The sequence below is a fragment of the Bufo gargarizans genome, chromosome 5, assembly GCF_014858855.1.
Source record: "Bufo gargarizans isolate SCDJY-AF-19 chromosome 5, ASM1485885v1, whole genome shotgun sequence".
Lineage (NCBI taxonomy): Eukaryota > Metazoa > Chordata > Amphibia > Anura > Bufonidae > Bufo > Bufo gargarizans.
This window is the reverse complement of record NC_058084.1, coordinates 19,167,865-19,191,260: the sequence shown is the minus strand read 5'-3', so window position 1 is coordinate 19,191,260 and position 23,396 is coordinate 19,167,865. Positions and strand designations below refer to the sequence as shown.

At 45.5% G+C, this 23,396-nt stretch overlaps 1 protein-coding gene across 2 annotated transcripts in view; it reads left to right on the top strand.

Moving 5' to 3' along the window:
* TSNARE1 (t-SNARE domain containing 1) overlaps positions 1–22,546 on the top strand; it is a 246,532-nt gene extending 223,986 nt beyond the window's left edge. For both annotated transcript variants that reach the window (XM_044294657.1, XM_044294656.1), the window contains one exon: positions 22,236–22,546. In XM_044294657.1, the coding sequence (XP_044150592.1) occupies positions 22,236–22,324 (89 nt within the window). In that variant the 3' untranslated portion in view covers positions 22,325–22,546. The remainder of the gene's footprint in view (positions 1–22,235) is intronic.
* The last annotated feature ends 850 nt before the right edge of the window (positions 22,547–23,396 follow it).

Below are 23,396 nucleotides of genomic sequence, written 5' to 3'. Positions count from 1 at the left end.
AAAATCTGGAAGGAAGAGAGAAAACGGATAATCCCAGATATTTGGGAGGAACGGAAACACAGAGCCATTTCTCCGTGTAAGCAAATGCACTAAGCAGTTCTACCACTAGGTGGCGCTTTAGTGTTCACACCGTGTGGTAATGCATGGTATTACAAGTAAATTGGATTTAGGGGCGACGTTCAAGTCCAGGTTCTGTCTAGAACAGACAGCTAACAGAGTAAACAGGACGCATTATAGTCAATAGGCCAATCCCCATATACTATCTTCGGAACGGACGCTTTTCATGGATGATTGCTTGGAGATGCTGAAAGAAGTGAAAACTGGAAGCACTGCCAGGCGTTAAAAAAAAACAAAAAAACGGATGGACAATACTGATTCCACAGTAATGGAAAATGATCTATTTTTAGCAATTTATTTATTTTATTTTTTATCACACATTGCTCCAGCTCCTCCACTACCGTCCTCCACTGCAGCCATGACATCATGTTCTTGGCTGCAGGGATAACGTCTCCATGTACCAATCACTAGCCTCGGCGGTATACCTCTGCTGAATCCCTGAGATCGCTGGGCAGGTGTCGCTCGTGGGTGTGTTTCTTCTCTGCAGCACACCCTGTGGTCAGATGCGGTATTACAAGTAAAATGTATCACTTGTATTTGAAGTCTAATTATCATCACTTCTGTCACCATTACTTATAATTCAAGAAGCACAAAGTGACAGAACCCCAGAGCGTTAAGTGAAGGTCTGATGCCTCCGACATCTGTACTGATGCCTCGGGGTTTAATACTGGAAAAAAAACTGATCAGTTTTATCCTACTGCTTTCTGAATGGAGAGCATTCAGGTTCAGTATGCATCAGGATGTCTTCAGTTCAGTCACTCTTATGGTATTTGGCCGGAGAAAATACCACAGCATGCCTTTCTGATGTTCTGTGCAGTAACTCTACAAGTCATTGGACCATCGGCCGTGGACTCTGCAATCCCCAGCACATGGTTATTAATATAGGAAGATCACAGGGAGTCATTAAGGTTGTCCCACCGGTCTCTGCGCACATTTGGCATGGAGACTGCAGATATACATGTGCTCTTATAATATACGAGGCAGTGTGCTTTCATTATAAGCACTGCAATATCGAGACCTGGCACTCTGACCTCCTTATGTACTGCAGCACCTATGGCTGTGTTCCTCCAGGCACAGCGCCACACCTATCAACGGGTTGCGTCAGGTACTGCAGCTCCATCGAAGTGAATGGAGCAGTGCGGCAATACCACATACAACCTGCGGTCATGTGTGGCGCCGTTTGTAAAAAGAAAGCAGCAATGTTTTTATGAGTCTGGACAAACCCTTTAAGGTATGGTCTCCAAGCTGTGGTATATAGGCGCTACATCTTTATATTTCTTTAAGGCGCAGTCACAACACAGGAGACGCTGCAGCCATTTGCTGATTGCCAAAGGTCCGCAACGGCCATTCAGAGGAAGTCAAGCCAACTGCATTTTACCATCCCACTTCTCTGCAGTTACAGAAAAGCAGATGACGGTCGCATGTGAATAAGAACCTAAAGGAGTTAGGAAATGGGGTCGATCTTAATAGGAGCACCATAAGTCACAGCATAACGTTTCTTAAAGAGTCACAAGCCTAAATGCTGTCTTTTCTCCATTTCCGTTGTAGGTACATGCAATGTATTGCCCCAGCTGTCGGCTACCGAGAGGAGGACTGTAGTGTTCTTCAATGGGAGGAACAGACAATCCTGGGAATAATAGAGGACAGGAGAATACAGTCTATTGCCCCCTGTTATCAGCCATTTCAGGAGAGAGGATGACTGTAGGCCAGGAGAATACAGTCTATTGCACCCTGTTATCAGCCATTTCAGGAGAGAGGATGACTGTAGGACAGGAGAATACAGTCTATTGCTCCCTGTTATCAGCCATTTCAGGGGAGAGGATGACTGTAGGACAGGAGAATACAGTCTATTACTCCCTGTTATCAGCCATTTCAGGGGAGAGGATGACTGTAGGACAGGAGAATACAATCTATTGCCCCCTGTTATCAGCCATTTCAGGGGAGAGGATGACTGTAGGACAGGAGAATACAGTCTATTGCCCCCTGTTATCAGCCATTTCAGGGGAGAGGATGACTGTAGGACAGGAGAATACAAGTCTATTGCCCCCTGTTATCAGCCATTTCAGAGGGAGAGGATGACTGTAGGACAGGAGAATACAGTCTATTGCTCCCTGTTATCAGCCATTTCAGGGGAGAGGATGACTGTAGGACAGGAGAATACAGTCTATTGCCCCCTGTTATCAGCCATTTCAGGGGAGAGGATGACTGTAGGACAGGAGAATACAGTCTATTGCTCCCTGTTATCAGCCATTTCAGGGGAGAGGATGACTGTAGGACAGGAGAATACAGTCTATTGCCTCCCTGTTATCAGCCATTTCAGGGGAGAGGATGACTGTAGGACAGGAGAATACAGTCTATTGCCCCTGTTATCAGCCATTTCAGGGGAGAGGATGACTGTAGGACAGGAGAATACAGTCTATTGCCCCTGTTATCAGCCATTTCAGGGGAGAGGATGACTGTAGGACAGGAGAATACAGTCTATTGCCCCTGTTATCAGCCATTTCAGGGGAGAGGATGACTGTAGGACAGGAGAATACAGTCTATTGCCCCCTGTTATCAGCCATTTCAGGGGAGAGGATGACTGTAGGACAGGAGAATACAGTCTATTGCCCCCTGTTATCAGCCATTTCAGGGGAGAGGATGACTGTAGGACAGGAGAATACAGTCTATTGCCCCCTGTTATCAGCCATTTCAGGGGAGAGGATGACTGTAGGACAGGAGAATACAGTCTATTGCCCCTGTTATCAGCCATTTCAGGGGAGAGGATGACTGTAGGACAGGAGAATACAGTCTATTGCCCCTGTTATCAGCCATTTCAGGGGAGAGGATGACTGTAGGACAGGAGAATACAGTCTATTGCCCCCTGTTATCAGCCATTTCAGGGGAGAGGATGACTGTAGGACAGGAGAATACAGTCTATTGCCCCCTGTTATCAGCCATTTCAGGGGAGAGGATGACTGTAGGACAGGAGAATACAGTCTATTGCCCCCTGTTATCAGCCATTTCAGGGGAGAGGATGACTGTAGGACAGGAGAATACAGTCTATTGCCCCCTGTTATCAGCCATTTCAGGGGAGAGGATGACTGTAGGACAGGAGAATACAGTCTATTGCCCCCTGTTATCAGCCATTTCAGGGGAGAGGATGACTGTAGGACAGGAGAATACAGTCTATTGCTCCCTGTTATCAGCCATTTCAGGGGAGAGGATGACTGTAGGACAGGAGAATACAGTCTATTGCCCCCTGTTATCAGCCATTTCAGGGGAGAGGATGACTGTAGGACAGGAGAATACAGTCTATTGCTCCCTGTTATCAGCCATTTCAGGGGAGAGGATGACTGTAGGACAGGAGAATACAGTCTATTGCCCCTGTTATCAGCCATTTCAGGGGAGAGGATGACTGTAGGACAGGAGAATACAGTCTATTGCCCCCTGTTATCAGCCATTTCAGGGGAGAGGATGACTGTAGGACAGGAGAATACAAGTCTATTGCTCCCTGTTATCAGCCATTTCAGGGGAGAGGATGACTGTAGGACAGGAGAATACAGTCTATTGCCCCCTGTTATCAGCCATTTCAGGGGAGAGGATGACTGTAGGACAGGAGAATACAGTCTATTGCCCCTGTTATCAGCCATTTCAGGGGAGAGGATGACTGTAGGACAGGAGAATACAGTCTATTGCCCCTGTTATCAGCCATTTCAGGGAGAGGATGACTGTAGGACAGGAGAATACAGTCTATTGCCCCCTGTTATCAGCCATTTCAGGGGAGAGGATGACTGTAGGACAGGAGAATACAGTCTATTGCCCCCTGTTATCAGCCATTTCAGGGGAGAGGATGACTGTAGGACAGGAGAATACAGTCTATTGCCCCCTGTTATCAGCCATTTCAGGGGAGAGGATGACTGTAGGACAGGAGAATACAGTCTATTGCCCCCTGTTATCAGCCATTTCAGGGGAGAGGATGACTGTAGGACAGGAGAATACAGTCTATTGCTCCCTGTTATCAGCCATTTCAGGGGAGAGGATGACTGTAGGACAGGAGAATACAGTCTATTGCCCCTGTTATCAGCCATTTCAGGGGAGAGGATGACTGTAGGACAGGAGAATACAGTCTATTGCCCCTGTTATCAGCCATTTCAGGGGAGAGGATGACTGTAGGACAGGAGAATACAGTCTATTGCCCCCTGTTATCAGCCATTTCAGGGGAGAGGATGACTGTAGGACAGGAGAATACAGTCTATTGCCCCCTGTTATCAGCCATTTCAGGGGAGAGGATGACTGTAGGACAGGAGAATACAGTCTATTGCCCCCTGTTATCAGCCATTTCAGGGGAGAGGATGACTGTAGGACAGGAGAATACAGTCTATTGCCCCTGTTATCAGCCATTTCAGGGAGAGGATGACTGTAGGACAGGAGAATACAGTCTATTGCTCCCTGTTATCAGCCATTTCAGGGGAGAGGATGACTGTAGGACAGGAGAATACAGTCTATTGCCCCTGTTATCAGCCATTTCAGGGGAGAGGATGACTGTAGGACAGGAGAATACAGTCTATTGCTCCCTGTTATCAGCCATTTCAGGGGAGAGGATGACTGTAGGACAGGAGAATACAGTCTATTGGGAGAGGATGACTGTAGGACAGGAGAATACAGTCTATTGCCCCTGTTATCAGCCATTCAGGGGAGAGGATGACTGTAGGACAGGAGAATACAGTCTATTGCCCCCTGTTATCAGCCATTTCAGGGGAGAGGATGACTGTAGGACAGGAGAATACAGTCTATTGCTCCCTGTTATCAGCCATTTCAGGGAGAGGATGACTGTAGGACAGGAGAATACAGTCTATTGCCCCCTGTTATCAGCCATTTCAGGGGAGAGGATGACTGTAGGACAGGAGAATACAGTCTATTGCCCCTGTTATCAGCCATTTCAGGGGAGAGGATGACTGTAGGACAGGAGAATACAGTCTATTGCTCCCTGTTATCAGCCATTTCAGGGGAGAGGATGACTGTAGGACAGGAGAATACAAGTCTATTGCTCCCTGTTATCAGCCATTTCAGGGGAGAGGATGACTGTAGGACAGGAGAATACAGTCTATTGCCCCCTGTTATCAGCCATTTCAGGGGAGAGGATGACTGTAGGACAGGAGAATACAGTCTATTGCCCCTGTTATCAGCCATTTCAGGGGAGAGGATGACTGTAGGACAGGAGAATACGTCTATTGCCCCCTGTTATCAGCCATTTCAGGGAGAGGATGACTGTAGGACAGGAGAATACAAGTCTATTGCCCCCTGTTATCAGCCATTTCAGGGGAGAGGATGACTGTAGGACAGGAGAATACAATCTATTGCCCCCTGTTATCAGCCATTTCAGGGGAGAGGATGACTGTAGGACAGGAGAATACAGTCTATTGCTCCCCTGTTATCAGCCATTTCAGGGGGGAGGATGACTGTAGGACAGGAGAATACAGTCTATTGCCCCCTGTTATCAGCCATTTCAGGGGAGAGGATGACTGTAGGACAGGAGAATACAGTCTATTGCTCCCTGTTATCAGCCATTCAGGGGTAGAGGATGACTGTAGGACAGGAGATACAGTCTATTGCTCCCTGTTATTAGCCATTTAAGGGGAGAGGATGACTGTAGGACAGGGGAATACAGTCTATTGCTCCCTGTTATCAGCCATTTCAGGGGAGAGGATGACTGTAGGACAGGATAATACAGTCTATTGCTCCCTGTTATCAGCCATTTCAGGGGAGAGGATGACTGTAGGACAGGAGAATACAGTCTATTGCTCCCTGTTATCAGCCATTTCAGGGGAGAGGATGACTGTAGGACAGGAGAATACAGTCTATTGCCCCTGTTATCAGCCATTTCAGGGGAGAGGATGACTGTAGGACAGGAGAATACAGTCTATTGCCCCCTGTTATCAGCCATTTCAGGGGAGAGGATGACTGTAGGACAGGAGAATACAGTCTATTGCCCCCTGTTATCAGCCATTTCAGGGGAGAGGATGACTGTAGGACAGGAGAATACAGTCTATTGCCCCTGTTATCAGCCATTTCAGGGGAGAGGATGACTGTAGGACAGGAGAATACAGTCTATTGCCCCTGTTATCAGCCATTTCAGGGAGAGGATGACTGTAGGACAGGAGAATACAGTCTATTGCCCCCTGTTATCAGCCATTTCAGGGGAGAGGATGACTGTAGGACAGGAGAATACAGTCTATTGCCCCTGTTATCAGCCATTTCAGGGAGAGGATGACTGTAGGACAGGAGAATACAGTCTATTGCCCCCTGTTATCAGCCATTTCAGGGGAGAGGATGACTGTAGGACAGGAGAATACAGTCTATTGCCCCTGTTATCAGCCATTTCAGGGGAGAGGATGACTGTAGGACAGGAGAATACAGTCTATTGCTCCCTGTTATCAGCCATTTCAGGGGAGAGGATGACTGTAGGACAGGAGAATACAGTCTATTGCCCCCTGTTATCAGCCATTTCAGGGGAGAGGATGACTGTAGGACAGGAGAATACAGTCTATTGCTCCCTGTTATCAGCCATTTCAGGGGAGAGGATGACTGTAGGACAGGAGAATACAGTCTATTGCCCCCTGTTATCAGCCATTTCAGGGGAGAGGATGACTGTAGGACAGGAGAATACAGTCTATTGCTCCCTGTTATCAGCCATTTCAGGGGAGAGGATGACTGTAGGACAGGAGAATACAGTCTATTGCCCCCTGTTATCAGCCATTTCAGGGGAGAGGATGACTGTAGGACAGGAGAATACAGTCTATTGCCCCCTGTTATCAGCCATTTCAGGGGAGAGGATGACTGTAGGACAGGAGAATACAGTCTATTGCCCCTGTTATCAGCCATTTCAGGGGAGAGGATGACTGTAGGACAGGAGAATACAGTCTATTGCCCCCTGTTATCAGCCATTTCAGGGGAGAGGATGACTGTAGGACAGGAGAATACAGTCTATTGCTCCCTGTTATCAGCCATTTCAGGGGAGAGGATGACTGTAGGACAGGAGAATACAGTCTATTGCCCCTGTTATCAGCCATTTCAGGGGAGAGGATGACTGTAGGACAGGAGAATACAGTCTATTGCTCCCTGTTATCAGCCATTTCAGGGGAGAGGATGACTGTAGGACAGGAGAATACAGTCTATTGCCCCCTGTTATCAGCCATTTCAGGGGAGAGGATGACTGTAGGACAGGAGAATACAGTCTATTGCCCCTGTTATCAGCCATTTCAGGGGAGAGGATGACTGTAGGACAGGAGAATACAGTCTATTGCCCCCTGTTATCAGCCATTTCAGGGGAGAGGATGACTGTAGGACAGGAGAATACAATCTATTGCCCCTGTTATCAGCCATTTCAGGGGAGAGGATGACTGTAGGACAGGAGAATACAGTCTATTGCCCCCTGTTATCAGCCATTTCAGGGGAGAGGATGACTGTAGGACAGGAGAATACAATCTATTGCCCCCTGTTATCAGCCATTTCAGGGGAGAGGATGACTGTAGGACAGGAGAATACAGTCTATTGCCCCCTGTTATCAGCCATTTCAGGGGAGAGGATGACTGTAGGACAGGAGAATACAGTCTATTGCCCCCTGTTATCAGCCATTTCAGGGGAGAGGATGACTGTAGGACAGGAGAATACAGTCTATTGCCCCCTGTTATCAGCCATTTCAGGGGAGAGGATGACTGTAGGACAGGAGAATACAGTCTATTGCCCCCTGTTATCAGCCATTTCAGGGGAGAGGATGACTGTAGGACAGGAGAATACAGTCTATTGCCCCCTGTTATCAGCCATTTCAGGGGAGAGGATGACTGTAGGACAGGAGAATACAGTCTATTGCCCCCTGTTATCAGCCATTTCAGGGAGAGGATGACTGTAGGACAGGAGAATACAGTCTATTGCCCCCTGTTATCAGCCATTTCAGGGGAGAGGATGACTGTAGGACAGGAGAATACAGTCTATTGCCCCCTGTTATCAGCCATTTCAGGGGAGAGGATGACTGTAGGACAGGAGAATACAGTCTATTGCCCCCTGTTATCAGCCATTTCAGGGGAGAGGATGACTGTAGGACAGGAGAATACAGTCTATTGCCTCCCTGTTATCAGCCATTTCAGGGGAGAGGATGACTGTAGGACAGGAGAATACAGTCTATTGCCCCCTGTTATCAGCCATTTCAGGGGAGAGGATGACTGTAGGACAGGAGAATACAGTCTATTGCTCCCTGTTATCAGCCATTTCAGGGAGAGGATGACTGTAGGACAGGAGAATACAGTCTATTGCCCCTGTTATCAGCCATTTCAGGGGAGAGGATGACTGTAGGACAGGAGAATACAGTCTATTGCCCCCTGTTATCAGCCATTTCAGGGAGAGGATGACTGTAGGACAGGAGAATACAGTCTATTGCCCCTGTTATCAGCCATTTCAGGGGAGAGGATGACTGTAGGACAGGAGAATACAGTCTATTGCCCCCTGTTATCAGCCATTTCAGGGGAGAGGATGACTGTAGGACAGGAGAATACAGTCTATTGCTCCCTGTTATCAGCCATTTCAGGGGAGAGGATGACTGTAGGACAGGAGAATACAGTCTATTGCCCCCTGTTATCAGCCATTTCAGGGGAGAGGATGACTGTAGGACAGGAGAATACAGTCTATTGCTCCCTGTTATCAGCCATTTCAGGGGAGAGGATGACTGTAGGACAGGAGAATACAGTCTATTGCCCCCTGTTATCAGCCATTTCAGGGGAGAGGATGACTGTAGGACAGGAGAATACAGTCTATTGCCCCTGTTATCAGCCATTTCAGGGGAGAGGATGACTGTAGGACAGGAGAATACAGTCTATTGCCCCCTGTTATCAGCCATTTCAGGGGAGAGGATGACTGTAGGACAGGAGAATACAGTCTATTGCTCCCTGTTATCAGCCATTTCAGGGAGAGGATGACTGTAGGACAGGAGAATACAGTCTATTGCTCCCTGTTATCAGCCATTTCAGGGAGAGGATGACTGTAGGACAGGAGAATACAGTCTATTGCCCCCTGTTATCAGCCATTTCAGGGAGAGGATGACTGTAGGACAGGAGAATACAGTCTATTGCCCCTGTTATCAGCCATTTCAGGGAGAGGATGACTGTAGGACAGGAGAATACAGTCTATTGCCCCCTGTTATCAGCCATTTCAGGGAGAGGATGACTGTAGGACAGGAGAATACAGTCTATTGCCCCCTGTTATCAGCCATTTCAGGGGAGAGGATGACTGTAGGACAGGAGAATACAGTCTATTGCCCCCTGTTATCAGCCATTTCAGGGAGAGGATGACTGTAGGACAGGAGAATACAGTCTATTGCCCCCTGTTATCAGCCATTTCAGGGGAGAGGATGACTGTAGGACAGGAGAATACAGTCTATTGCCCCCTGTTATCAGCCATTTCAGGGAGAGGATGACTGTAGGACAGGAGAATACAGTCTATTGCCCCTGTTATCAGCCATTTCAGGGAGAGGATGACTGTAGGACAGGAGAATACAGTCTATTGCCCCCTGTTATCAGCCATTTCAGGGGAGAGGATGACTGTAGGACAGGAGAATACAGTCTATTGCCCCCTGTTATCAGCCATTTCAGGGGAGAGGATGACTGTAGGACAGGAGAATACAGTCTATTGCCCCTGTTATCAGCCATTTCAGGGGAGAGGATGACTGTAGGACAGGAGAATACAGTCTATTGCCCCCTGTTATCAGCCATTTCAGGGGAGAGGATGACTGTAGGACAGGAGAATACAGTCTATTGCCCCCTGTTATCAGCCATTTCAGGGGAGAGGATGACTGTAGGACAGGAGAATACAGTCTATTGCCCCTGTTATCAGCCATTTCAGGGGGAGAGGATGACTGTAGGACAGGAGAATACAGTCTATTGCCCCCTGTTATCAGCCATTTCAGGGGAGAGGATGACTGTAGGACAGGAGAATACAGTCTATTGCCCCTGTTATCAGCTCAGCCATTTCAGAGGGAGAGGATGACTGTAGGACAGGAGAATACACTCTATTGCCCCCTGTTATCAGCCATTTCAGGGGGAGGATGACTCTAGGACAGGAGAATACAGTCTATTGCCCCCTGTTATCAGCCATTTAAGACTTGTCAAAGAATAACTATAGATCAGTGGAATAATATCTACTCTTTTCTGTTATCAGCCACTTGATCGCTACTTTATATCCCTTTTGCTTTACCATAAGTCAAATCCTATAATGTTTCTCCTCCTTTCATAGCTTCTTGTAGAAGACGTCACATATAGTTGTCGTCTTATAAACCACAGCTTTGTTCTCAACATAAAAAAAAAAAGAAAACGTTTAAAGGAGATTAAACGTCTTCCGGCTGCGTACAAGGAATCTGACAGCTCGGAAGTGTCTTAAAGCTTCCTATGGACATACTTCTCCTGTGGTAATAAGAACTGACTGCAGCTTTATATTCAGGATGCGGAACCTGTTCCCGCGCTCGCCGCGCCATCCAGACTGACAGAATCCATTAAAATGCACAGAGCTTAAATCGAAGACGCCAATGGCGGAGATGGCGTTGTCCTCCCTGCCTGAAGGAAAATTACCAATCTGATCGTGGCAAACACCTTATTATGCAAATAGTCGTCAAGTGGAACGCTTAAATCGGCACAATTACGTTTTTGTGTTCTTTCCGTTTTTTTCTCTCTTCGCGTAAGTGGATGATGGATGACCTCCATCTCTCTTCCCAGTTGTCGATCTAACGTGAAACAAACTATAATCAAGTAAGAAAGTTTCTTCATTGACAAAGATGTCAGGAGGCTGCCAAAAGCCTGTCCGGGAGTGCAAACCCAGTCATGTGAGCATGGGAAGGTCACATGACACAAATCCTACCTCATGTGGTCGTTTAACCGGTGCATGTGATTATCATGCAACATTGGCAGGGAAATAATTGTTGGCAATGCTGCCGAAATTACCGTGAAACGGCTAATCTACTACTACCACCACCATCCTTATTTTGATGGGAGGGTGATCTCTATTGTACAGTCTGCATTACGTTCAATAGTTTTTCCAATGTTTTTCTTTATTCATTTTGTAATGATCTTTAGTTAAGTCATATCTTGTGCTCTAGTCACATCCAGAGCTGCATTTACTGTATCAATGGTCTCCTTATATTTTTCATACTTCTCAGAATGCTGCTGCTGGTTCAGTGTCTTAAGCGTGCAACCTATGTTGCTGATGTTAGGATGTGTATTAGTGATGGAGGACTGGACAGTAATCAGCAGCAGCTTAGGATGTGATTGGAGTATACTGTAAGACATGATGTAACTGAAGATAAACTACTCAGTGCTTTATGTAGATCACGGTTAGATAGAAACATATTTCCCCGCACATTTCTGAGGACTCACATGTACACACTCCAACTGTCTACAAATGTTTGACTCTTATAGTGATTCTCCACCTTTTACTCATCATGTGGATTTAAGTCCTGAGTAATTTTCCAATACAGTGATGCCTCAAGATACAATATTTTCAACATGCAATGCTCTTTTCTGACCCATCGTAAGTTGAAACTAGACTCAACATACAATGTCTCAGACTCCGATCCAACTAATCAAGGTCACTTCTCTGGTAAAATAGCTGGATTAGTTGCTAGGTGTATATCTTGTATATATTGTAATGGTCGAAGCTCTCTTCAATCTCCTGCATAAAGTTAAATAATCATACTGATATATACAGCCACCTCTAGAGGGAGCTCAGGAGATTACTGCATACAGATCTATACAGCCACCACTAGAGGGAGCTCAGGAGATTACTGCATACAGATATATACAGCCACCACTAGCGGGAGCTCAGGAGATTACTGCATACAGATCTATACAGCCACCACTAGAGGGAGCTCAGGAGATTACTGCATACAGATATATACAGCCACCACTAGAGGGAGCTCAGGAGATTACTGCATACTGATATATACAGCCACCACTAGGGGGAGCTCAGGAGATTACTACATACAGATATATACAGCCACCACTAGAGGGAGCTCAGGAGATTACTACATACAGATATATACAGCCACCACTAGAGGGAGCTCAGGAGATTACTGCATACAGATATATACAGCCACCACTAGAGGGAGCTCAGGAGATTACTGCATACAGAGATATACAGTCACCACTAGAGGGAGCTCAGGAGATTACTGCATACAGATATATACAGCCACCACTAGAGGGAGCTCAGGAGATTACTGCATACAGATATATACAGCCACCACTAGAGGGAGCTCGGGAGATTACTACATACAGATATATACAGCCACCTCTAGAGGGAGCTCAGGAGATTACTGCATACAGATATATACAGCCACCACTAGAGGGAGCTCGGGAGATTACTACATACAGATATATACAGCCACCACTAGAGGGAGCTCGGGAGATTACTGCATACAGATATATACAGCCACCACTAGAGGGAGCTCGGGAGATTACTACATACAGATATATACAGCCACCTCTAGAGGGAGCTCAGGAGATTACTGCATACAGATATATACAGCCACCACTAGAGGGAGCTCGGGAGATTACTACATACAGATATATACAGCCACCACTAGAGGGAGCTCGGGAGATTACTGCATACAGATATATACAGCCGCCACTAGAGGGAGCTCAGGAGATTACTGCATACAGATATATACAGCCACCACTAGAGGGAGCTCGGGAGATTACTGCATACAGATATATACAGCCACCACTAGAGGGAGCTCGGGAGATTACTGCATACAGATATATACAGCCGCCACTAGAGGGAGCTCAGGAGATTACTGCATACAGATATATACAGCCACCACTAGAGGGAGCTCAGGAGATTACTACTTACAGATATATACAGCCAACACTAGGGGAGCTCAGGAGATTACTGCATACAGATATATACAGCCACCACTAGGGGGAGCTCAGGAGCTTATTGCATACAGACATATACAGCCATCACTAGAGAGAGCTCAGGAGATTACTGTATACAGATATATACAGCCACTACTACAGTAGTCTGAAATTCACTACCTGTCCCACTGTTACATTCTGTCGGTCCCTCCACCATGCTGTACACTGCTGCCCTGCTTGCTCAGATCAGCTACTGATATATTTTGCACAAATTCACAGCTGCTGTACTACATGTCTTTTTTGGAATATATACTTAAGGGGGTATTCCGGCTGTGAGAAGTTATCCCCTATCCACAGTATAGTAGATAGCTATTAGATTGTTGGGGGCCATACCACTTGGACCCACACCAATCACGATAATGGGAACCCTATCCCCCTTGGGGCCCCTGAGACAAACGGCACAGCAGGTCTGGAATGTGCACTGCGGCTTCACTCATGTCTATGGGACTTCCAGAAAAAGCTGTCCCCTGCTGCCTCCAGAACCCGTGTAGAGATGAATGGAGCGGCAGTGTGCATGCACGACCCGCTCTTTATTTCGGAGGGGGGTGCTCCCAGCAGTAGGACCCCCACCTATTGGTTACCACCAGCTTTCCCGGGCACGGATAATGCTGAACGGAATAACAGTACTATATAAAAAAAATTGTAATGCGCTGATATCGCCTGTGGTGTCGGGGATACACAATATCATCCCTGTTAACTCCACAAGGACAGTTCCAGTCACTCCCCATCCCCCTCCCCCATAAATTCCAGGTGCCTTCGTCTTTTGGCGGTTAATTGTTGTACCGTAACAATTGCATATGGTAAGAGGTTTATCGCTTCTAACTGCGGCATTCCAATTATCCTAAATTACCGTCTGAATGTAGTCCAATTAATGTCAGCTTTAGGTTGTCAGATATGAGGGGACGGCTGATATAATAGTTCCATTATACACGTGGTGATGGGGAAGATATTAGCGTTACCTGCTCCTCGCGGCGTGAAACGCTCCGATAATCATTCCGTTTTCCTGAGAGGGAGAGAACAGAGCCGAATGTATGGAGGCTCCTCTACTGTAACAAACCCGAGGGGACAAATGTCATTCTCCCAGTCAGTGGCATACCGTGGGTTACCAGCGCCTGGGGAAAGCCAACTATTGCTCCCGTTAACTTGTGGACATGCCCCTACCTAACTGCAGTCCTATGTAACACCACAGATAACACAGTGATAACTCTCTGGAGTACAGATAATGTAGTAGATTTCACCTGAAGTCCTATGTAACACCACAGATCACACAGTGATAACTCTCTGCGTACATATAATGTAGTAGATGTCACCTGCAGTCCTATGTAACACCACAGATCACACAGTGATAACTCTCTGCGTACAGTTAATGTAGTAAATGTCACCTGCAGTCCTATGTAACACCACAAATAACACAGTGATAACTCTCTGAGTACATATAATGTAGTAGATGTCACCTGCAGTCCTATGTAACACTACAGATAACAGTGATAGCTTTCTAAGTATAATGTAGTAGAGGTCACCTGCAGTCCTGTGTAACACCACAGATAACACAGTGATAACTCTGAGTACAGATAATGTAGTAGAGGTCACCTGCAGTCCCATGTAACTTTTCAGATTACACAGTGATAACTCTCTGAGTACAGATAATTTAGTAGATGTCACCTGCAGTCCTATGTAACACCACAAATAACAGTTATAACTTTCTGAGTACAGATAATGTAGTAGATGTCAATTGCAGTCCTATGTAACCCCACAGATAACACAATAACTCTCTGAGTACAGATAATGTAGTAGATGTCACCTGCAGTCCTATGTAACACCACAGATAACACAGTGATACCTCTCTGAGTACAGATAATGTAGTAGATGTCACCTGCAGTCCTATGTAACACCACAGATAACACAGTGATAACTCTCTGAGTACAGATAATGTAGTAGATGTCACCTGCAGTCCTATGTAACACCTCAGATAACACAGTGATAACTCCCTGAGTACAGATAATGTAGTAGATGTCACCTGCAGTCCTATGTAACACCACAGATAACACAGTGATAACTCTCTGTGTACAGATAATGTAGTAGATGTCACCTGCAGTCCTATGTAACACCACAGATAACACAGTGATACCTCTCCGAGTACAGATAATGTAGTAGATGTCACCTGCAGTCCTATCTAACACCTCAGATAACACAGTGATAACTCTCTGAGTACAGATAATGTAGTATATTTCACCTGCAGTCCTATGTAACACCACAGATAACACAGTGATAGCTTTCTAAGTATAATGTAGTATATGTCACCTGCAGTCCTATCTAACACCTCAGATACGTCCTGATATACGACCTCCATGAGATGTAAAGCAGACAACCCTATGGACCTGGTGGCTCTGTCCACTACAATTGAAGGTGGTGTGATGATCTTCTAATCACCAAGGTTCAGGCTCTTGGCACCCCTGGTCACGGGCTCCAGACTCGGGGAATCTGTTCTATGAGTCCCTAATAGGACATATAAATGGGGGTAATCTTCATAAAACATCCCCAAAATCTCTTAATGACCTGCCTAATTAGTGATGAGTCGACCTGAAGGGTTGTCTGAAATGTACAAAAAGTTGAAAAATTAATTAATCTCTTACTGGCCCAGTGGTTACGTACCATTCATACACACATGACCACTGAGGCCAGTGATTTGGCGGAGTAGTGTTTTCTGCTTCTGGTCAATTTTTAAGGAATTTAAGCAACCCCTTTAAATCTTCAGTAAACTTCCGTTTCCCTGGTACACCTAAGACCGGCTGTGAGAATCGGGTGAGGGGATCGTCAAGAGTTACAGGAGTTCCCTGCATGAACGAGTCTACTTGTCATTCATAAAAGGCAACGTGACTCGGCCTCGAGCGTTCTGCACCGCACCTTCCCGAATGTCCACATATCAATGAGTTCAAGACCGGAGGGATAAGGAGATGCTAAACGCTTATCGCCTAAAGACGCCTGAGGAGCCGCGATAACAAAGTCGCTGATTAGAGAGAGTTACCGGATAAATAACTTATTCTCCAGCCCTTCTTTCATGAGGGATTCGCCGCTTAATCCAGAAAGTCACCGTCCTCCCTCGGACTGATAAAAGCCTTTCATATGGCAGAACTTCACGTCTAAATGGTAATTTTTTTGGCTGATGGAGCAATTCTCGAGGACTTTAAAGACATGACTACGAGGAAGAGAGAATTTGTATATGTACATTCCTCTAGCAGGATGAAGCGATTACCAGGGATTGGTCACCCTAAATAACACAATACCGGGGGAAGAGGGGGCCACCAAACCAAGAGGAGCCTCATTCCTTACTGTTACTCTTCTCATATAATGTAACTGAACTAATAGCAGCCATCTATGTCTTTAACCCCTTAAGGACATAGGACGTACCGGTACGCCCTATTTCCCGAGTCCTTAAGGACACAGGACGTACCGGTACGTCCTAACTTAAAATCGGGATTCCGGCGCTACGGGGGTTAATATGAACGGGACGCCGGCTGAAATCATTCAGCCGGCATCCCGTAACAACACAGGGGGGGTCATTTGACCCCCCCGTGTCGGCGATCGCAGCAAACCGCAGGTCAAATCAGACCTGCGGTTTGCTGCGCTTTTTGCAGTTTCTGATCCCGCGGGGATCAGAAACTTTAGAGTGCCTAAATGAGATTTTCACCCCGCCCCCCCTGCACCCCTGCACGATTTGATGGCGGCGGGAAGTGCAGGGGGGGTGTCGCAGGCGGTGGGGGCGTTGCGGGAGGCGGGCGGTGCGGCAGGCGGGATCGCGATCCCCCGCCCGCCTCCCCTTGAATAATCGTTGGCGTCTAGTGGGTTATACCAGGGTGCCAGCACATTGCTGGCACCCTGGTATAAACGGCTGACATCTGTGCAGATGTCAGCCGTTTAACCCTTTCCATACCGCGGTCCGTACGGACCGCTGTATGGAAAAGGTTAACTGTCATCGGTCAGGGAGCTCCCTCCCTCTCCGATCGGGGGGCTGCTGTGCCTTTGCAGCCCCCCGATGGGAGAGAGCCCCCCGAAGCCCCGTCCTCACCCTTCCCCGTCTGCGAAGTTGTGGCAGACGGGGAAGGTTCCCATGGCAACAGGACGCCTGCTCAGGCGTCCTGCTGTCCATGGTGCTGAACAGATCTATGCTGAAAGCATAGATCTGTTCAGTGTAAGTAAAATACAGTACAGAACCCTATATAGGTTCTGTACTGTATTTTACAGACATCAGACCCACTGGATCTTCAAGAACCAAGTGGGTCTGGGTCAAATTTTTTTTAAAAAAAAGTGAAAAAAGTTAAGATAAAAAAAACACATTTATCACTGAATAAAAAAATAAAAATACACTACACATATTAGGTATCGCCGCGTCCATAACGACCTGATCTATAAAACGGTCATGTTACTTTCCCCGCACAGTGAACGCCATAAAAATAAAAAAATAAAAACGATGAGAAAATTGAATTTTGCCCACCTTACTTCCCAAAAAAGGTAATAAAAGTGATCAAAAAAGTCGAATGTACGCCAAAATAGTACCAATCAAACCGTCAACTCATCCCGCAAAAAATAAGACCCTACTCAAGATAATCGCCCAAAAACTGAAAAAACTATGGCTCTTAGACTATGGAAACACTAAACAATGTTTTGGTTTTAAAAATGAAATTATTGTATAAAACTTACATAAATAAAAAAAATTGTATACATATTAGGTATCGCCGCGTCCGTGACAACCTGCTCTATAAAATTACCACATGATCTAACCTGTCAGATGAATGTTGTAAATAACAAAACAAAAACGTGCCAAAAAAGCTATTTCTTGTTACCTAGCCGCACAAAAAGTGTAATATAGAGCAACCAAAAATTATATGTACCCTAAACTAGTACCAACAAAACTGCCACCCTATCCCGTAGTTTCTAAAATGGGGTCACTTTTTTGGAGTTTCTACTCTAGGGGTGCATCAGGGGGGCTTCAAATGGGACATGGTGTAAAAAAACCAGTCCAGCAAAATCTGCCTTCCAAAAACCGTATGGCATTCCTTTCCTTCTGCGCCCTGCCGTGTGCCCGTACAGCAGTTTACGACCACATATGGGGTGTTTCTGTAAACTGCAGAATCAGGGCCATAAATAATGAGTTTTGTTTGGCTGTTAACCCTTGCTTTGTAACTGGAAAAAAAATATTAAAATGGAAAATCTGCCAAAAAAGTGAAATTTTGAAATTGTATCTCTATTTTCCATTAAATCTTGTGCAACACCTAAAGGGTTAACAAAGTTTGTAAAATCTGTTTTGAATACCGTGAGGGGTGTAGTTTCTTAGATGGGGTCACTTTTATGGAGTTTCTACTCTAGGGGTGCATCAGGGGGCTTCAAATGGGACATTGTGTCAAAAAAACAGTCCAGCAAAATCTGGCTTCCAAAAACCATACGGCGCACCTTTCACTCTACGCCCCGCTGTGTGGCCGTACAGTAGTTTATGGACACATATTGGGTGTTTCTGTAAACAGCAGAGTCAGGGCAATAAAGATACACTCTTGTTTGGCTGTTAACCCTTGCTTTGTTAGTGGAAAAAATGGGTTAAAATGGAAAGTTTGGCAAAAAAATGAAATTCTCAAATTTCATCCCCATTTGCCAATAACTCTTGTGCAACACCTAAAGGGTTAACGAAGTTTGTAAAATCAGTTTTGAATACCTTGAGGGGTGTAGTTTCTAGAATGGGGTCATTTTTGGGCGGTTTCTATTATGTAAGCCACGCAAAGTGACTTCAGACCTGTAGGGGTCCCTAAAAATTGGGTTTTTGTAAATTTCTGAAAAATTTCAAGATTTGCTTCTAAACTTCTAAGCCTTGTAACATCCCCAAAAAATAAAATATCATTCCCAAAATAATTCAAACATGAAGTAGACATATGGGGAATGTAAAGTCATCACAATTTTTGGGGGTATTACTATGTATTACAGAAGTAGAGAAACTGAAACTTTGAAATTTGCTAATTTTTCAAAATTTTTGGTAAATTAGGTATTTTATTATGCAAAAAAATTAATTTTTTTTAATTTATTTTACCAGTGTCATGAAGTACAATATGTGACGAAAAAACAATCTCAGAATGGCCTGGATAAGTCAAAGTGTTTTAAAGTTATCAGCACTTAAAGTGACACTGGTCAGATTTGCAAATAATGGCCTGGTCCTTAAGGTGAAATAGGGCCGTGTCCTTAAGGGGTTAAATATATATATATGTCGTGGGTTCGAGCCCCACATTGGGTGCCAAAATTTAAAAAGAAATGGGGGGGGGAATATATATATATATATATATATATATAAAAGCATCCACAGTTCAGGATGAAAAAGTAAGTGAACCTTCAAATTAAAAAACCCTTCAGCAGCGTTCACTATCACCAAACATTTCCTGTGGCTGCAAATATGATTAAACTGAAGAGGAATTTTGGACCATTCCACCGTGCAGATGTGTTTAAGTTAATCCTGACCTGAACACTATGGAGATGCTGTGACGTGACCTGAAGAGTCCTGACAACCCTATGGAGATGCTGCAGCATGACCTGAAAAGTCCTGAACTTAACCCTATGGAAATGCTGTGACGTGACCTAAAGAGTTCTGACCTTTACCCTATAGAGATGATGTGACATGACCTGAAGATTTCTGGCCTTAATTCTATGGAGATGTTGTGACATGACCTGAAGAGTCCTGTCCTTAACCCTATGGATATGTTGAGATATGACCTGAAGAGTCCTGACCTTAACCCTATGCAGATGATGTGGCATGACCTGAAAAGTCCTGGCCTTAAAGGGGTTGTCCAAGTTATTTTTATTGATGACCTATCCTCAGGATAAGTCATCGATGTCAGATGGGTGGGGGTCCCTCGCGAGCAGGCGCCAGTTTTAAATGAATGATCGCCGACATATTTTTACATGGGTTGGTCAGGAAGGTGTTAACCTATAGAGATGCTGTGGCATGATCTGAAGAGTCCTGATGTTAACCCTATGGAGATGCAGTGGCATGACCTGATCAGCCCTGACCTTAACTCTATGGAGATGTTGTGACATGACCTGATCAGTCCTGACCTTAACTCTATGGAGATGTTGTGACATGACCTGATCAGTCCTGACCTTAACTCTATGGAGATGTTGTGACATGACCTGATCAGTCCTGACCTTAACTCTATGGAGATGTTGTGACATGACCTGAAGAGTCCTGACTTTCACCCTATGGAGATGCTGTGGTGCGACCTGAAGCAGGCTGTGTACACAAGGCATCCTAGACATATTGATGAATTGTAACACATTTGTAGGAGGAATGGTCCAAAAATCATCCTCAACATTGTACAAATGTTATTTGCGGCTACAGGAAACGTTCGGTAGAGGTGATTACTCCTTGCCGGGATAGGCCAATATATATTGAGATATTGTTCAAGAAAACTGTCCCATGTGACAACATGGAAATTGCTGTCACCTCCAATGACAAGGGAAGTGTAGATGTTCCCTGTCGATGGATGCGCCACAATGCCTTAGAAATCAGGAAGGTCCTTGGCTCCTGATTTCCTCCATCATAGCAACCTCCTCCTCCTGTGGCAAGACTGTTCTGGAGTGATTTATCTCCAAAGATAAGTGCAACAATTAGAGCAGGCCATTCTGGGAGTAGTAGTTGTATGACAACTATCATGGAAGACTCAGGTCCTGTAGCTGAACATATGGCCAGCTGCCAAGTGTATGACTGGCTACCAGCATCCCTAACTCAAAAGCTAAACCAGTCGAGGTTTGCTGAATTCCAAGTAACACAAGCAACAACAGACGGTCGTAGTTTCCACTATAACAGAGCCTCGAACAGGTGGTGACCTCATCATAGTATCATTCAGCATCTATAAAGGGTAATTTATGGAGACGGAGGTCCCCTGCACTGTAGCTACTGCTGTGGAGGCAGAACCAATTTGGAGGTGACATAAGGTTTATTGTCTCCCATCATAAACATCGCACATTACAGATTTACATTCTCATCCTCAACATGGCAGGAATATGACGAGAAATCAATCCCGCCAAGCAGTGAAATAGGCAGAGTTTTTTCCCCAGTCCACTAATGGATTCCGGGTGTTGCTGATATTGCAGAATGTGCAAGAAGCTGCTGGCATCATGTTTTATTTAAGGTGTTCCTATCCCATGTCCCAAATTCGGAGCCAGTTAATTTTTATAATATCTCGTTATAAAGGCCAGGGCGCCATATTTTCTGATAGAGAGGTCTAAATCCCCTACTTCCACATCACACAGCCTTAGAATAACATGTTACAATGTTGGCTACCTGCAGACACCACTAGATGGAGCTTAGGAGCTGTATAGTATTCATCTCTGTGCTATGAGCTCCCTCTAGTGGTGGCTATAGGCACTCAGAATATTATCTTGTAATTTAATGGAGGGGGGGTTTTATTAAAGGGGCTCTCTGGGATTTTCATATTGATTGCTTATCCTCAGGATAGATCAACAATATAGATTCACCTGTTTGAGGCAGGGTTGACTTAGAGGGGGCAGAGACAAACATTCAGCAATGCAATACACTAAAAAAGAAAATGGTTGAAGGTGTATTCCCATCATTAATATTTGCTATTACTTCCTGATTGGTGGACTACCACAACCCCCACCATCCTGGGACTAAATGAGCAACAGTGGTGGACCCCTTTACTATTTTACCCTGTATCGTGGCCCTCTGACCTGCTAGCTGTGCAGGGAACTGCCTCGCTATCTCATTAACATGAGAGGAGACCATGATGCAGTTCTTTGCAGAGCTCTCAACCAGGAGTGCTGCTGTGCAGGAAAAATAGGAAGCAGTGCTCAACCAGCACTACAGCGCCTCAATCTCAGGATCTGTAGTCATACCCCCACCAATCAAACAGTGAGACAGGAATGCCCCTTTAAGGCAGAAATGATAACAACTAGGTATTATAAGTGGACAGGAGAAGATGAACCTGGTCAAGTCCTCGAGGGGGGAAGCTAGGGCCATGTGCCTTTGGGGAAGGAGGAACACCAACAAACCACTGGTTGGCCACAGTACCTAGATACAGAGTAACAAACTGAACATTTGCCCCATGTGAAGGAACCAGTGGCCAAGACTCTGAGGTCCTCCTTTTGTTACAGTCTCACCATATCTGTAACTGTCTCTTTTGTTTGTTTCAGAGACGTGCCAGGAAGGTGAAGTGTTGTCTCATCTCTACCGGAATCTTTGTTGCCTTGGTGATTATAATCATCATTGTCTCTTTCGTTAAAAGTTAGCCAAACATGAGGACCTCCTTCTGCGATCCCCGCTGGAGCTAATGTGCACCCTCGGCCTATGCTGTCTCTTGCAGTTTCTAAGCTTTTTTACGGCTCCGCCTGCACTGTGATAAGTAACCACCTCCTTCTGATGAGTGAGCGCACTACATATTTATGCCTCGTAAATCTACGTGTGATGTTTGCATTAAAAATAATAAAAAGAGATAAAAGAGCAATTGAGTCATGGCAATCTGTGCAGAGAATCTGGAATTACAAGTGACCTGAACTCACACAGTCTATGTAGCAGGTCAGTGATTGGATGATGATGTCACAATGAGTGCAGTGAGGTCACACAGTCTATGTAGCAGGTCAGTCTGTGATTGGATGGTGATGTCACAATGAGTGCAGTGAGGTCACACAGTCTATGTAGCAGGTCAGTGATTGGATGGTGATGTCACAATGAGTGCAGTGAGGTCACACAGTCTATGTAGCAGGTCAGTGATTGGATGATGATGTCACAATGAGTGCAGTGAGGTCACACAGTCTATGTAGCAGGTCAGTCTGTGATTGGATGGTGATGTCACAATGAGTGCAGTGATGTCACACAGTAAATGTAACAGGTCAGTGATTGGATGGTGATGTCACAATGAGTGCAGTGAGGTCACACAGTCTATGTAGCAGGTCAGTCAGTGATTGGATGATGATGTCACAATGAGTGCAGTGAGGTCACACAGTCTATGTAGCAGGTCAGTTTGTGATTGGATGGTGATGTCACAATGAGTGCAGTGAGGTCACACAGTCTATGTAGCAGGTCAGTGATTGGATGATGATGTCACAATGAGTGCAGTGAGGTCACACAGTCTATGTAGCAGGTCAGTTTGTGATTGGATGGTGATGTCACAATGAGTGCAGTGAGGTCACACAGTCTATGTAGCAGGTCAGTGATTGGATGGTGATGTCACAATGAGTGCAGTGAGGTCACACAGTCTATGTAGCAGGTCAGGCTGTGATTGGATGGTGATGTCACAATGAGTGCAGTGAGGTCACACAGTCTATGTAGCAGGTCAGTGATTGGATGATGATGTC